The sequence below is a fragment of the Pezoporus flaviventris genome, unplaced genomic scaffold, assembly GCF_033815535.1.
Source record: "Pezoporus flaviventris isolate CSIRO_AGI_PZ_B2104156 unplaced genomic scaffold, CSIRO_AGI_Pfla_v1 ptg000001l, whole genome shotgun sequence".
Classification (NCBI taxonomy): Eukaryota; Metazoa; Chordata; class Aves; order Psittaciformes; family Psittacidae; genus Pezoporus; species Pezoporus flaviventris.
The window spans coordinates 24,507,957-24,524,745 of NW_026892549.1; the positions used below are offsets into that span (position 1 = coordinate 24,507,957).

At 52.8% G+C, this 16,789-nt stretch overlaps 2 protein-coding genes and 1 long non-coding RNA gene across 4 annotated transcripts in view; 2 read left to right on the forward strand and 1 right to left on the reverse strand.

Annotated features, from left to right (window-relative positions):
* The first annotated feature begins 138 nt into the window (after positions 1–138).
* On the forward strand, positions 139–3,241 carry EGR2 (early growth response 2). 2 transcript variants are annotated; one of them, XM_061448692.1, is made up of 3 exons: positions 139–249; positions 1,549–1,666; positions 2,004–3,241. In XM_061448692.1, the coding sequence occupies exons 2-3, from the start codon at positions 1,648–1,650 to the stop codon at positions 3,224–3,226; spliced, it is 1,242 nt and encodes a 413-aa protein (XP_061304676.1). In that variant the 5' UTR covers positions 139–249; positions 1,549–1,647; the 3' UTR covers positions 3,227–3,241. The 2 variants fall into 2 exon arrangements, with proteins under 2 accessions (XP_061304676.1, XP_061304665.1); XM_061448681.1 differs by lacking the exon at positions 139–249 and having other exon boundaries at positions 1,204–1,666.
* A 2,429-nt stretch (positions 3,242–5,670) lies between these two features.
* ADO (2-aminoethanethiol dioxygenase) lies at positions 5,671–8,867 on the reverse strand. Its single transcript, XM_061448717.1, has one exon. It carries the CDS (start codon positions 8,743–8,745, stop codon positions 7,999–8,001), a length of 747 nt encoding a protein of 248 aa, XP_061304701.1. The 5' UTR covers positions 8,746–8,867; the 3' UTR covers positions 5,671–7,998.
* A 675-nt stretch (positions 8,868–9,542) lies between these two features.
* The window catches only part of LOC133266955 (uncharacterized), a 63,125-nt gene continuing 55,878 nt past the window's right edge, over positions 9,543–16,789 (forward strand). The window contains exon 1 of the long non-coding RNA XR_009742586.1: positions 9,543–9,794. This is a non-coding gene — a long non-coding RNA (uncharacterized LOC133266955). The remainder of the gene's footprint in view (positions 9,795–16,789) is intronic.

A 16,789-nucleotide genomic window follows, 5' to 3' on the forward strand; every position in this document is an offset into this window, starting at 1 on the left:
GTAGCATCACTCATATGTTGCCATGTCTTTCTGCTGCTTGGGTCATCAAATGGGGTATTTTTACTTCTGCAGACCACTGAAAAGGGACCTTGCACGCTACAAACCATATGTGAGAGCTGCTTTCCCAAAGGCGGGAATAAACAGCCACGAGATGAAATATTCGTAAGTAACAAGATTAGTGACATGAGCATAGCATGGGATACAGCTCTCAGAAATCATTACATCTGACACCCTCATCAGCAAGAAGATGTAGGGGCTGAAAGCTCTGAGCCTGGGAACAGCGTATGAAAGATTGGCTTCTCCTGGGAAGGGAGGCACAAGGGAGATTATTTTTAGTACCTGGGGAGGGGTAAAAAGAAGAAAAAGCTAGAATTTAAGCACTCTTTAGCTGGATACCCTCGTCTGGAGGAGAGCATAGGGAAAGGAAAGCAAAGGGGAGTGGAAATGGCACCGGTCCCAGCAAGGGGGAGCGGCGGCGACGGGACGAGGCGGGGGGGAAGAGGCGGGGGGGGGGGGGGGGGGGGGGCGGCGGTCCGGCCGCCCCCCCTCCCCCATGCCCGCCTCGTCCCGTCCCCGCCGCTCCCTCCGACAGCAATAACAACCCACCGACGGCGGAGCAGGCGGGGCCGTTTTCGCGGGGGTATATATAGATCTGACACTTTCCACAAAAAGCACGACGCGCTCGCTGCGCTTAGCGGCTCTTTCCACCCGTAATTCACAAAAATATCATCTTTGTTGTTGTTGTTGTTGTTAAGAAAGGAGCAGCCGCGTTCCGTGCATGCGGCTGTTTTCTGCCTCGCCGCCGCTCTGCGGTTAAGGGCTGCTTGAGAAAGTGAGAGGGGTCCGGCGGGGCGGCCCCGGGACCTCCTCTGCTTTTCCGAGCTTTTTAACATTTTCCGGAACGAGCCCTAAAAAGGACAGGCGGGGCGGGGCCGGATCCGAGCCTTTTTAGGACAAGGGCCCCGCCACCGGAATACCCCCCTGGGCGGCGCGGCGGGCGGCGGCCGGGCGCTGCCGGCGCGGCGGGGGCCGAGGGCGGCCGGGGCGGGTCGGGGCCGCCCCCGCGGGGCGCGCAACGCTGGGAGTAGGGGGGAAAAGGGGGGGAGTCGGGGCGGGAGCGGGGCGGCGGGTCTCGCATGCGGGCGCCCACGTGACTGCCAGACCCCGTTCCTCAGTCCTTATATGGGCAGTGACGTCCCGGGCATTCAGGGGGCCCCCATAAATACTTACCGCCAGACTTGTCCTCCAGCGCGAGCTGCGGCGGGAGCGCGGCTCTCCCGGGGCACCGCGGGCACCGGCACCGCCGCGACGGGGCGGCCGCCCGCCCGCCCGCACATGCCCCCCTGCGCGCCGCGCCGCCTGCCCGCAGTCCCCCCGCGCCGGTAGTGAGAGGCAGGGGGAAGCGCCCCCTCCTCTCTCTCCCCTCCCCGCCCCGAGCGCGCACCGCTGGCCGGGAGCAACCGCTCCCCCGGCAGCCCCGCCGCCCCCATGATGACCGCCAAGGCGGTGGACAAGATCCCGGTGACCCTCGGCGGGTTTGTGCACCAGCTCCCCGAGGGTATTTACCCCACGGATGACATCTCCGCCGCGCTGCCAACTTCGGTCGCGATCTTCCCCAATGCCGACCTGGCAGGGCCGTTTGACCAGATGAGCGGTGTGGCAGGAGGTAAGCGCTGCCCGCACAGGTGCGGGCCGGACCTCGGAGGGCGGCGGAGTCCAGAAGCGGCGGGAGAGCGGGGGGGGGGGAACTGGAACGGGGATCGCGGCCCCTAGGGCTCGCCCGCCGCCCTGCCGGGGGGGGTCCCGCCGCCCCTCGCGGCAGCCCTGACTCCGCGCCCGTTTCGGGGGGAAAAGTTGAGACCGGCGCGGAGCCCCCGCAGCCGGAGCGCAACATGTGCGCTCCGCAACCCCGCGCCGGGCCGGGCTGGGTGGCGGTCGGGACCGGGGCCGGGCCGCCCGGCGGGTGGCGGCGCGGCAGGCTGACCGGCTCCTTGCCCCCCCAGACGGCATGATCAACGTGGATATGGGCGACAAGCGGACCCTGGACCTGCCCTACGGCGGAGGCTTCGCGCCCAACGCCCCGGCCTCCCGCAACCAGACCTTCACCTACATGGGCAAATTCTCCATTGACCCGCAGTACCCCGGCGCCGGCTGCTACCCCGAGGGCATCATCAACATCGTGAGCGCGGGGATCCTGCAGGGGGTCAGCACGCCCTCCTCCTCCTCCGCCGCCTCCTCCGCCGCCGCCTCCTCCGCCGCCTCCTCGGCCACCGCTGCCTCCGCCGCCTCCGCCGCCTCCGCTGCCTCCCCCAACCCGCTGGCCGGGGCCCTCGGCTGCACCATGGCGCAGGGCCAGCCGCCCGACCTGGAGCACCTCTATTCGCCGCCGCCGCCGCCCTACTCGGGCTGCGGCGACCTGTACCCGCAAGACCCCTCCTCAGCCTTCCTGCCCGCCGCCGGTGGCGGGGCGCTGCCTTTCCCCCCGCCGCCCTCCTACCCCTCCCCGAAGGCGGCGGCGGCCGACGGCGGGCTCTTCACCATGATCCCCGAGTACGGCGGCTTCTTCCCGCCGCCCCAGTGCCAACGGGAGCTGCACGCCGGCCCCGACCGCAAGCCCTTCCCCTGCCCCCTCGACTCGCTCCGCGTCCCGCCGCCGCTCACGCCGCTCTCCACCATCCGCAACTTCACGATGGGGGCGCCCCCGGCGGGCGCCGCCCCCGGCAGTGCTCCCGGCAGCGGCGGGGGCGAGGGCACGGGCGCCCGGCTGCCCGCCGGCGCCTACAGCCCGCACCACCTGCCGCTGCGGCCCATCCTTCGGCCCCGCAAGTACCCCAACCGGCCCAGCAAGACACCGGTTCACGAGCGGCCCTACCCCTGCCCCGCCGAGGGCTGCGACCGCCGCTTCTCCCGCTCCGACGAGCTCACTCGGCACATCCGCATCCACACGGGCCACAAGCCCTTCCAGTGCCGCATATGCATGCGGAACTTCAGCCGCAGCGACCACCTCACCACCCACATCCGCACGCACACCGGCGAGAAGCCTTTCGCCTGCGACTTCTGCGGCAGGAAGTTCGCCCGCTCCGACGAGAGGAAGCGGCACACCAAGATCCACCTGCGCCAGAAGGAGCGGAAAGGAGCCGCCGCCGCCGGCGGGTGCCCGCAGCCCGGCGGCGGGAGCGGCGCTGCCACCCTGGCCCCCTGCGCGGCGCGGACGCGGACGCCCTGAGGGAGCGGGGCGCGCAGGACCCAGCGCTGAGGCGCGGAGCCGCCGAGCCGCGGAGCCGGGGAGCCACAGCCGAGCGCGGCGGGGCGCGGAGCGGAGCCCTGAGGGGCGCGATCAGCACCCGGCGGCGCCGCGGGCTCCTCCGGACCGGGTCGGGTCGGGCCGGGCCGGGCCGGGCGGGGCGGCCGGCCGGCGGGTGTACATAGGGGCTGCGGCGGGAGGATGGATGGATGCATGCAGTGCCGTCGTGGTGAGGTGTCCTTGGTGCCTTGTGTGGTGTAGAGCCCGGTCCCCTGTCTGCATGTGGGGGGTGCCTTACCGATCTGCTCCGACGACAGCGGCGACACCGAGACCGGAAAGTTTGCCCTCCCTGGTTTTAGTATGGCTGTACATTTCTGCCTATTAATATTGGGATTCTTTTTTCTTTTTTTTTTTTTTTTTTTTTAGAGACTATATTTTTGTACGCACTGGTTTAGGGTTTTGGTTTTGGTGACTTAAAAGTGTTACGTTTGTAGTAGGACTTGGGATGGATGTAAATACTCTGGCTGGAACCGACGCCCGTTGTTCGCCGGGTCCGGCGCGCAGCAGGTAACACGAATAATGCACAACCACTAACGGAGGCTGGAAGGAGAGAGGATTTCTTTCCGGCCGCTCTGCAAATAAACTTTTCGACAATAGGGTAGGTGCTTACAACGTTTATAAAAGACAACAAATAAATCTCTTAATTATGCTAAACTGATACATTTATTTCCGTAGGTCCCCTGGCCGGCCCCGGAGGGGGTGGTTACCCCCCTCCCGGCCGCGGGTGCCGCTGGGCGAACCGCACCGCCCCGGGGCGGAAAACCAGCGGCCGCGGCCCCGGTGTACTGACACCCGCGACTCGGCCGCGGGGATTTCCCTTGGAGACGAGACGGGATGATATTAACCGGGGAGAGGGGTGGGTTTTTTTGACTCACTTTCTTTTGTGTTCCGTGGTTATGATCCGCCCCAGGCAACCTCCCCTAGCGGGCTCGGGAGCACCGAGCGCTGCCGCCCCGACGGCCTCCCCGCGGGGAAAGCGGCTCCCGGCGGCGTCCCCCGCGCCCGCCGTCAGGTCTCCACGGGTCCCGGGCGGCGGCGCCCACCCTGCGGGACAGCCGGGCTTTTCTGCTTCACCCATCTGCCGCAACACCGCGCGGCATTATCTTTACTTTTTTTAACCTATTTTAATTACTGTTTTTTAAAATGCCACCCTGGCCCTTCCCTGCCAGGGCCCACCCTCGGGCCCTGTCGTTGGTGCAGGGCTGTAGGGGCCTGCGGGCTAGCCCCGCTGCCGCAGAGATCCCTGGTATGGCCCGTACCACACAGGTGAGCCATGTGGGATGGACCTCGCCACTAACGCCACAGCCCAACACTGAAGGGAACGGGGACAAGGCCCTTGCCCAGTGGCTCCCAGCCTCTGCTTGCCCCGGTGCTGGGTCCCACTGCACAAAGCCCAGTGGCACCAGGCTTTTCTGTCTGAAACACCCTGCTAACTCTCTACTGGAACTGGGACTGGCTTTTGCTTGGGAAAGGCGGTCAGTAGCAGCTGAAACACTGTGTCTGATTTTGAAGCAGACAGCAGGCTTCCAAAGTGATTTTTGATTCTCCGAATCAAAAGCCAGGCACGGACCAGTCTGTATGGTATGGAGAAGTCACAGAATGATGCCAGCTCCAGAGCCTCTGTGCTCACCACCCTGCCATCCACCTCAGCAGAGCGAGTAAGCCTTCACCTTTCCTGCCGCATCTCTTAGTGGGTTGCAGCCTTGCCACCTGATCCCATGAGTTCCTGGCTCCACAAAAGAGACCCCGGTATGCTGCTGGAGGGATGTCACACAGGAGCGTAAGTCCACAGGTTGATTTGCACCAGTGGGCTGCGCTACGGGGAGGCGGACAGGGATTCACTGCTCTCAACCTGCTGGGCTCCCAGAGGTACTGCCACAGCCACAGATAACCACAGCTTGGCCACAGCCAGACTGTCGTGAGCAGAACTGGGATCTCAGCTACCCAGGCGCACAGTCCAAGGCTCTGCTCACACTCTTTGAACTGCCTTCAGCCACACTCCCAGATTAAAATCCCAGTCAAAAGCAAAGTGAGACAAACGGCACAGAAATTGAAAATGAGCTGAATTGAAGAAACTGCGGTGACTAGTATGCAGCTACAAGAGAACCTTACATTGCACAGTAGTATCAGCGACCTCGCACCCGTGCCTTTGCCTTGCAGTAACAGCCAGCTTCAAAAGCATGTGCCTGCGTTTGTCTACAAAGAGCCAGTGGAAGACTTGTGCTGAGAAGCCAGTGTCAAGCACCACCTCTCTGAAACAGGCCAGTCGCCCCATTTGGACCATAACGCAAAAGAAACGTGCACTCTACACCATGCTTGGTTCAAGACTGCTGAACTTGTGAAGGAAAGCAAAGACTGATCAGTGGTGAGATATCCTGTATTTATTCTAAAATTCAGCAATAACACTAATTTTGCTGTTGTGAAAACACAATAATTGGACTGCAGAGAGACGGAACAACATTATAGACTTAAACCTTCCGCTTACAGATATCCAGAAAATATGAAGTAAGTTTCAATTACTGAATAAGCAAGAAGTTACACGAAGAGGCTTTTCTTTAATGCATTTCAGGTTTTGTCATTTTCCTCAGCTTTAATACTTTGATGCTATCACCTTCACTAAAAAAGTAGGGTTTTGCCACGGTTGTTAGTGGCACTCCACAGCCTCAGGTACCATGGTGTCCTCTATGGAAAGATGTGTTAAAGTCCTGTGCCACTGAACATCTCAACTAGGTTTTATACACAGAGAGAAAAATTAAAAAACAGGCAGAAAGACCTAATGGGAGGACAGAGCAGAGGAGATAAGAAATGCTCCTTTTTGCAGTCTGTTTTTCCAGTACAGCTGTTTGCATGAACCACACCATCTTTGTGAACTTCTGAAAAAGGATGATGATTTTCATTAGCATCGGCAAGGGTTAGACCCAGGCTGTAACACAGGGAGGCACTGCCTTATAGTTAAGGACTACATTTGATGGATAATTGTTAAATATTAACTAACGCTAAACTGCAGGGGAATTCCAGGAAAAACAGGTAAGCCAGCTGCAGAAATATCAGGCACCTTAAAGTGCTGTAAGAATAAATGGAAATCACCCAAAATAATTTCCACCAGTTTTTCCTTGCAAAGGAATTAATCTGTGCATGCATAATGCTGACGGTGTTTTACATTCGTTCTTTTACAGGCCAAAAAAAAACCAGAAAACAAAGGCAATGCTATATCAGAATAATTTAAAAATTCACACATACAAGCCACTGTACAGGAAAAACAAGTCTGTTTTATAAATACACAAAGGAAAATTAAAGCCAATTGTGGAATGATTTCTGGAGCAGGTTGGTACATCACTTAGGATATTGGCAAGTCGCTGTCTTATTCAAATTCCCACATCATGGCTAAGAGGGCCAAAGCTCCCCTAGCATGTGCTTGTGGTGCAAGGTGTATGTTAGGCTGATGGCAGAAGACCAGTCCATGCAGTACAGACAGAGTACTTCACCTGCAGAGAAAGGTTCTCCCTTGTTAGAAAGACTGCATCCCTTGTCCTGTGCAAACTGCATCTCCAGACTGGTTCCATTATAGCAAGGCAAAACTCATGGTGTCTCTTCTATGCTACGTTTATTTAAAAGCCTTATGAAAAAGTAGTCTTTATAAATAGTATAAAGAGGAAAACCGCAAGGCTTCAAAAGCCCAAAGCCTTCACTTGTCCATATAAAAACACAGGCCATGCTTTAAAGAGAAGACAGCAGATCAAATCTTATCTGCGCGTACCTAGTGTATGCGCACTGCTGTATATATAGGGTTCACAAATACGTCGTGTTTCTAGAACAGCTTTCTTGACACAACAGTGGAGAATTGTTTTTCTCTCAAGATGCCCAGTTTCCGCTACCCTCCACCACTGCTGCATGAGAGGTTCTGAGCAAGGGTAGCTAGCAGCTGGCTAGTCTCCTCCTAGCTGAAGGAAATATGCATAGACGTACTCTGCAGTTCTCAGTTGCAATAGCGCTATCTTGTATGCAACGCTTGAAAGAACTATTAGAAAGTAACTCTGGACCTAACAGTGTCCCTTCTGAGCAGGAATTCCCCTAGCTCCAGCCATAGGGATTACGGGTGGAGCATGTCCTGGCTTGGGAGTCGTTCGGGGTTTGTTTTCTGCTGGCAGGTACACCTCTTGCTGAGAACTGCTCTGGTGATGGCGTCCCCAAAGGCTGCAGCCCAGCCAGCCCCTACCCGGGCTGGGTGGGTGGATTCCACAGGCTGGCTGTCCCACACCGGTGCTAGGTTGCTGTGGCAGCGGGGACAGCTCCTGGGACGTCAGGGCACCCCGCAACAATGCTTACCGCATTTACCTTCCCTGCCAGCGCCCGAACCCCCTCACTGATGCGCGGCCGCAACTATGTACACAGCATGCTGGATTATGTTTCCCCAGCCATGCAGCTGAGCACAAGTTTAACCGTGCCGCTACTTCTCCGCACGAGCCCAAAGGACATAAACACGCGCTTTATTTCCCCGATTTGCGAAGCACGCCAGGCCCGTGTAAAGAAGAATTCTTTGCCTCGTAGCGCTCCCGAGGAGCCCCAGCGCGGTCCCGCGACACGCGGCGAAGCGCGACCTCGGCTCCGGGCCACTCCGGCAGGCCGGTCCTTGAGGCGGGCGCGGGCCGAGCGCCGAAGGTCCCAGCAGCCGCCGCCGGGACCAGGCCGCCGCCTCAGAGGCAGACGCGGGGCCCGGGGTAGGGCTCTCCCCCGCACCAGAAGTCAGAGGCCTGCGGGGTCTCCATCAGCCACACCTCCCGCGGCAGCCCGGGCGGCTCGGCGCCCGCCTGCGGCAACGGCCCCTCCAGCAAGCGGTAGTAGTGGCAGTCCCGGCCGTGCTGGGGGTCGTAGGGCGGCGCCAGGATGTCGAGGAAGGCGGCGGGCCCGTCCACGGCGTCGATCTGGTGGAGGTTGTCGGTGTGCGGCGAGAGCAGGCAGGGCGGGGAGGCCGGCGTGTAGTGCTGGCGGGAGCGGTACAGGGCGCGGTGGCAGGGCCCCGCGGCGGCTGCGGGGGGTGGCGGGGCGGCGGCGGCGGCGGGGGGCAGCGTGTCCAAGCAGGCGATGCGCAGAGTGCCGTAGAGCACCTTCAGCATGCCGTTCATGCCCGGGTGGTCGTGCAGCGGGATGCAGGCGCCGCTCCGCAGCAGGAACACGCCCATGCTGAAGCTCTCCGTCTCGCAGATGTGCATGTAGCTAACGGGCGGCACCACGCCGGACCACGGCAGCCCCCCACCCGCTGCCGCCGCTGCCGCCGAAGGCCCCCGCGGCGCCAAGTGCAAGTCCTCGGCGCGCACCTCGTCCAGCAGCTGCTGCAGCCGGTGCAGGTTCTCCCCGAAGGTCGGCCCCGCCGGGCTGCGGAAGGTGATCCGCGCCTGCCGCGCCACCCGCTGGATCAGGGAGGCCATGTTGTCCCGGGGCATGGCGGCGCACGACCCGGCCCGGCCGCCACAGGCGGTCCCCTCGCTGCTTCCGACTCCTCCCCAGTCCCCGCCGCGCAGGCGCGCCAGCGCCGCCGTGCACCTCGGGGCTCGTAGTCCTGTCCGTGGCCGCGGCCCCGCAGCTCCGGCTGCTCCTCAGAGTCCTGCAGGGCCAGGGGCCGTGGAGGGCCGAGAATCACGGCTCCCAGCAGGGTCGGCGGAGGTGAGTGGCTGGTGAGGGCCGTGTCCCGCGGGGTGGTGTGCGGGGCACGGTGGGGCCGGCTGGCTCCCAGCGGGGTGCGGCGGAGCCGTCTTTGGCCGCCATCTTAATGCCGCGGCGGGGGGGCGAGCTCGGGCGGGGCGTGCGGGAAGTGCCCTCGGCAGCCGGGCTCCGTGGCGGTGCCGTAGGGAACGGGGGCGGCCGCTGGCTGTGGGGTCGCGGGCACAAGGAGTAGCGCGGCGCCGCTGTGCTCCTGGCAGCCAGGCTGTCTCGCCTGCCTAGGGGTCTGCGCGGTGCCCTGCCTGCCGGCACCGGGAAGCCGCAGTCACGAACAAGTTCCCGTGCCGCGTGTTTTGTCCCCTAAGGTTCTTGGGTGGTGAGAAGGGGCACGAGGTGCTTTTTACTTGGCTTGTAGTTCAGCCACGTAAAACTGAGCACGGTAGTGCCAAGTACGGTGTCGTGGACATAGAATGAACTATGTAAACGGTTTGTTTATTGTCACTAATTGTTTGCTGCGGCTAAGGCATTCTGGCAAATTGATCAGATTTCAACTTAGTTTAGTTTCTGACACCACCTCTCCCACTGGAGTGTTACATTGAGGTCTTTCTGTACGGCATGCACTGTCCTTGGTGTGTCTCTTTGTCATCACTTTTGAGTGTGATTGCATCTGAATATATTACTTTTAACCACAGATGAACAGAACAAGCACATGGAGTTCCAGATGTTGACCCTCGGAGAATCCACGTGTGACAGAAAAGATGGATAATCTTTTGGCTCAGTTCCGACCTGGTGAAGCCAGCATGTGGTTGTTTCAGGCTGATGTACAAAAAGGGTACAGCATTTATTCTGCCAGGGCATTACATGCAATGTTTTACTCCACTTAGATATCTGCGGCAATGATCTCATTACCTTATTTCTTACACACATGACTGTGCAAGTAGATCATGCCTATGAAATACTTGTGTTTGAAGTCAGAAGTTAACTTGTTATTTCAGGGATTTGTTAAAGAAAATTAGGCTCTGATCCCAAAAAAAGCACCTGGAGTTCTATGAATTTAAGCAGATGTTGAGCACCTGAGTACCCTGGTAGACCAGCTGGTTAGGATTCTGAAAAACAGCTGAATTACAGTAATCAAATAGGATTCCAGTGGCTGCAGCCCACCAAGTTTAAAGGAAAACTCCAGTCTTAAATTATGCATTAAACTTAAGTAAGAGATATATGGCCTTCTATGGTGTTATCATAGAACCATTACAGAATCATAGAAGGGTTTGGGTTGGAATCCAACCCGCCTGCCATGGGCAGGGACCCCTGCTTGACCAGGTTTCTCGAAAGCCCTGTCCAGCCTGGCCTTGAACACTGCCAGGGGTGGGGCATCCACAACTTCCCTGGGCAACCTGTGCCAGCGCCTCACCACCATGAATCAGAAATTGTGAACAGCAATCAGAAATACAGATGTTGTGGGCGTGTAATGGCCCGGTAGAGGATTAAATACTGATACTTTAAGCAAAGATTGGTGACCTGAATCTCTCTTCCTAAACCTATTTCCCTCCCCATATAAATAAGTTTGGTGCACAGAATGCAAATTTAGGTCATGGCATTATTGCTTCCTCTTCATAGAGAAGGTTGTTCATTTGAGTTCTGCTTTTGTGTTCCGCCCGAAGCTACAAGGCATTGCAGTCTTCAGCTCTTTCACATTCACACCCCAGTGTTTTAAGTAATTTCTCTCTCCAGTGCCTGTGGTGGGAGCACAGGGTGAAGATCAGGTGAGTGCTTCTGTACCTTGCAGGAAGAAGTCTGCCTGGCAGGATGCTTAGGATGAGGGGGCAGACATCTTGAGGTAACAGGTACAGTCTTTAACGGCCTGCAAGCCTTTCTGTTCTGGAGTGAACTGCTGAGGAGACCGACAGCCTCACTGCTGCTGCATTGATTGGCAGGTGGCATTTTGTCAGAAGCCAAGGGCTTTGGAAGGCTCCATTTTCAGTGTGCTCTTCTATTCAGGCTGCTTCTGCATGGACAGTCAGTTTAATTGCGGAGGTATGAACTGGAATTTTTGGCAGTTTCCACTGATAATGGTAAATTATCTATTGATTGGGTCAAGCTCTCCATTTGTGTCTTGGCTCAGCAATGACATTTTATGTGTACAAGTGAATGCTAGAATTCTCACTTTGAACACAGTGGTTCTTTTTCTGCTCAGCACAAAAATAAGCTGTTTTATGGAAACAGAGGTGCTTGATATTGGTAGGACATTATGGACTTGGAATAGCATGCAGTTGTAAGAAAGATCAGCATGGAAAACCAGGATCCTGAGTTCTCATTTCAGCCTGATCCTGACTTTCTGAGTGATAACTAGGTGAGTTACTTGACCCTTTAGTGCTTATCACTCTGTAAACCATGAATCATGTGTCCTGCGCACAAGGATGTTTATTAAGATTTTAAGAACATCTTTCTTGGTGATCAGTTTTATATTTAGCATAATTGATCACCTTATGATCCTTAGTGTTTTCAGCTACTGTACTGATTTCAGTTTCTGACAGATATAGACAAAAATATGTCTTAGGCACTTAATGTTCCAGTTAAATGCCATATCACACCCACATTTTTCAGTGCAGTAATATTACCCCCCCCCCCCCAAACAACTAACATTAACAGAAAAACAAGCTGTCCAGCCAACTGGCAATTAAATTGACGTGTTTTTTTTATTTTATTTCTGAAAGTCCATACTCTTAGCTGGCCTCTATCATCTTGAGTTCTTGTGAAGGAAAAAAGAACCCCTGGTGTAGTTGCTTGGCTGGGCTTTGAGACTGCTTTGTGTCATTGATGCAATGGCCAGGGTTCAGCCCAGTGGTTTTATGATACAACCAGTGTGAAGGAGATCGGGTTCAGGTCATGATTTTGATCTCTTGCTGTGTTTTTTCCCCTCAACACAGAAGTGTTGAGAAGTGTTACAGCTATTTTCTCCTGCCCACCACCCCACACTTCAGGGCTTCTCTCCTTTCAACCTGAACTCTCATGTGGGTTGACAGTTTTTCAGCTTCTTATGTCTTTGTTGCTGTAATGTCTTTGTTGCCCCCCAAGTTTGTGAAATATCTTTTGCTCATTTTCATTTTCTTCTGGGGGTTGCTTCCCAGATCCTCCTAGTTGTTTTAAGAAGTCAGAATTACCTGTAAGCATGAGGTAAACAGCAGTCTTGAATGGACAGACTTGAGAGGTGTCTGCTTAGAGGGTCAGTTGTTAGCTATAATTTAAAGTTGTGTTACGATGCTAGAATAGTTTACAAGGTATACAACTTGGACAGGGGGTACAGAAACCATTCTCTGTTATAATGTTGCCAACAACTGCAGATGTGTGTTTAGATAGGACAAAAAATAAGACAACCTGGCAAATAACATCTGTTTTGCACTGTTCCTGCCACTGGTTCTGCAAGGGTGTGTATATCTATATATTTATAGCGACCACCAGTCAAGGAGATAGATATGAATGCTAGCTAAACATGATTCAGATGAGAACAAGGCTAAAAAGAGAAGACAAATAACATGTCTATAATATTTGCTGGCTCTCCAGTAACGGTTTACGTAAAAGAAAGTTGGTTATCAGTTATTCATCAGAGAATTTATATATCAGTAGAAACAGAGGAGTGCTAGATCTAACTATACTGAAATCAAAAGGGGAATTAGGTTCATATATACACCAAACTTGAAGCAGATCTATGTAATATGAAGACACCCACCCACCTTTACCACTTCTTTACTGACACACATCCTGTATTCCATTAACAATGTAATTCACCCCTCGCTGCACTCTTCATTTGTTGTAGCCTCTCAGTTAAATGCACAATTTCTATATAAAGCACATCATTAATGAGTTTTATTGACAGTTTGCTTCTGAACAGCCTAGAGCAGGAGCTGGAGTGACTCAGAGTGGGAAACGCTGTGCAGCATGCAATTCCCTGTGCATGAATTTGCAGAGATAATGAGCTGAGCCTCATTCTGATCTTCTGAGTTTAGCTCCACTGATTTCATATTTTCCACTGGTGCAAATCACGTCCATGCTGATGTCTGCGATGCCATCCAGGTTGGACTGTGGCGATGGGTGCTGTGAGTTCATCATAGCCTTACTCCTGAACTCTCTGACTGTCTAGGACTGATCCTGGATGTGAGGAAGATGTTTACCAGCATGGTTAGAAACTGCCCTCCCTTCACACAATTCCTTCTCAGCATGTGGTTTGCAAGAAGGCATCTCTGGCCGGAACCACTTGTGTGGTATCTATATTAGCTATTGCAGCTGTGGAGCTTCAGGGCACTTTCGCCAGTTACATGCAGCAGTGACAGAAAACAGAGGAGGAGAAATCCCCTAATGGTTGTGGAAAGAATTACTACTTGGCTTCTAAGTTTATCATGTATTTTTAATGTTTTCTAAAGATAATCTGAGTATGTAATTTGGGAAAAATATGACCTTTATGTCTAAAACTTAAAAATATATTCAAGGATATTGTGGAAGTGTCCACAGTCCTGAGTGCTCAGATGCAGGCAGGAAGGTAAAAAAAAAATTTTGGTAATTATTGAGGCAAAAGAGCCTACAGCTCAGTTTACAAATGTAATTCTGAGTCCACAGAAAGCTGTATTATCACTCTGCCTTGGTACGGGCACAGTTTTCAAAATAAAGTGTCAACAGGAATGCGTATGGATTCTTTATTATGAAAAATGTGATTAGAAATAAATGGGAACCATTAATCCATTGATAAAAGGAAATCTACAGTGTATGGGACACTATAATTTAGACCATCCCTTTCAGTTTTTCAGCTGACAGCAGAAAAGACACAGTTAAAGGTCTGGTATGTTTACTTGCGATTTCTTCCCTGCATATCTTTCTCTGGTTTTATTAAAATAATTTGGTATTTGATAGTCTATGTAAGTGCATTCAGAAGCAGCAAAATGCATAGAAGTCATCATGTTATTGATATAAGTTAATTTAAATGCTGACACTACCTGTGGGGAAAGTTGAAATCTGTTTCCTGGGATAGTTGGTACAGATTTAAAGTTGTACTTGGCTGTAATCCCAATGCTTTATTAGCATGAGGGGTTTGTCTCCTCCCTGGCAGGTCCTGCATAGTGGTGAAGTGGAGCATCCGGAGTCTGTCCTGCTGTGGCTGCAGTCCTGTAGTGGTGCTGGGACGCACCTCGCTGCGGCTCCAGGCGTGCTGGGGAGGAGATGCCTGCTGTGTGCTGCCACTGGCACGGGGTAGCTTCCTGGGATCGGATCATGGCCCTCTCCATTGTTTTGAAACCACTTCCCTGTAGGTCCTTTGAGTGCTGTCACTGGCTGCCAGACCTGTAAGGCCCCGCTGGCCTCTGTTACATCAGTGCAAAACTGCACTTGTTTGGTTCTTTAATTTCTCTGTTACTTTTTCAGAGAATCCCGAGGGTCCCATTTGGTTGCTCAGTGAAAGAGCAGATGGTGGGAGAAAGCTTGCAAGGTCACCTCTGTTTGGAAGCAGCTCCCTTTTACTATTCAGCCTGCCTCTTAGCAGCTGGCTTTCAAATGGCAAGGGAAGGTTTTGTTGGTAAGATGCAGGGGAAAGACCTGGCTAGTGTATGAAGACTCTGCAGATTCCTCATTGGGCAGTGGTGAGGTCTGTGCACTCTGTTTGCCTGTTACTACTGACTTCAGTGCCATACTTACTTTCGTCTGCTCTGTGATAGGTGCAGTATACAAGTACTTTTGTACTAGGTAGGGTGCATTTCTGCTCATTTGGACTCAGAGTTGGAAGTAGGTAGTTAACTAACTAATGGGGTCCCAGAGAACGTGAAGTGTAGGATCTACCACTGCTTGTGCCATGCTAAGTAGCGATCACACCCCAGTGTTTAGGCAACCTTACTAGCGAGGCCTAAAGTAATTCTGTTTCTGTGACTTAAAGAGTTACTGCTCTGCAGCTGAGTCAGCGTAAGCTGTTGGTGCTCACTCATAGCCTTCCCTCACTGCCAAAAATGCTATAGTGCAGACTATCTTTAAGCTAAGCCTTTCTTTTTCAGTCATGAGTGAGGACTGGGTATGGTAGTCATACAGGTGATAAGCAGTAACATGTGAAGCTATAATGACTTGATTGCCTTTGGTTATACATGTAACATTATTTTAGGAATCTCTTTTCAGCAAGAGAGAGAACTACTTCATGTTTAATGATTTGGGATCAAATTTGTCCCAGTGGGAATCTGTACAGAGTTGATCAATAGTGCTAAATTTAAGCAGGAAGGAATAGTCAAGGAACATTTTTCTATTTTAAATAAAGAATAGATTTTTTTTCATGTGAAAGACTTGGGGTTCAGCAGAAAAAGATGAACAGTAAAATTTAGTGGGTAAGGTATTTAGTGGGACAGGAAAATGTCAGTGTGTTCAGGTGTCTGTCAGTTAATCAGTAAATCCAATCAAATCCTTTGTCCCTTAGGTAAAGGGTCTGTATTAAACTCCAGGCCTCCAGGAGGAGGAAGGAAGTTTTAGGTAAGTGTTTAAACAAGGGAAGTGGACTGGGGGAAGCAGAAGAGAAAGGCCAGGACCTGCAGAAGTGTTAAGAGCAGCCCACACACAGCAGTATTGATTTCTCTTTGATTTGTGGATATCAACGAGGATTTGACTACTTCTGAGACAAACATACTAAGATGCAAGAACATCAATTAGAAAATGTTGGCAATTAGTCAGTAGAGAAAAAGGATGAGGAAAAAAGGAAGAGGTGCCAGTATGGGTGAAATGTTGGTGAATGAGGTCAGGGGGATGTTCCAGAGAAGCAGCACAGAGAGGGGAATTGGTGTTCGAATGTACAGGGAATGAAACAAGGAGGAACAGGGCAGTTTGATTCCACGACATACAGTTGTGGATGAACAACTGTTAAAGGGAACATATGGATGCATTTGGAAAGTCAGTGCTATGTGTAAGCTGGGTTCTGAAGTGTGGGTTGAAATGGTGATATAAAAATTTTCGCTTCTTTAAAAATTTTAATGGTGTGTTGGGGGGCGAAGTGAAAAGTCACAAGTTTGGACATGGCAAATGCTTGCCAGAGCTATAAACATGACCTTCGCTGGTTGTGCTCTAGTACTTGGACTGTTTACATGACCACATGCTCTTTTTCATGTAAATAATACAGTTGTCAGTAACACTGCTTCTGCACTGTGCTACAGTGTGCATAGGTGAAGGAGGAACACACCCCCACCCCCCCTGCAAATTACCAAGGTATAAAGGGAAATCAGATATTTATTATCTAGACTTAACTTCTGCATGTCACAGCATGATGGCAAGTGTGGCAGATTTTTCTTGGAAAATTAGGATGCATTCCAGCAGAAACTGATGCAGAGACTCAGCTTTTCCCTGAAAAAATAGCTTTGTTCCCTGTACCTAAGCATTTAGAGCTTGCAGGATCAGGGCCTAACAAGCCACTCATCTTTCTTACTGTTTCTTTTGGTGGGTGTTTTGTTGGTTTGTTTGGTTTGTTGTTTTTTTGGGGGGGAGGGTGTGTTTGGTTTGGTTTTGGTGGTGTTTTGGGGGTTTGGTTTTGGTTTTCTTTTTTTCCCAGGAAAACAAAACTCTCCATGTTAAAATGATTGGAAATTGAACTTGGGGGGATCTGCCATGTGATTACTTTTTTTAGACAGGATTTTCTTCATAGCTGAATTGGACTGAGGTTTTTTTTCTTTCCTTCCAAACCAGATGGTAAGTGATTCAGTACTTTTAGCAGTAGAAAAAGGATTTGTTTTCTTTCTTCAGTAGTTGGTGTGAATGTACTTTTCTTTATCTATTTACATATTATGTAAACACACTTTGCCAGCATATATGTACACAGTG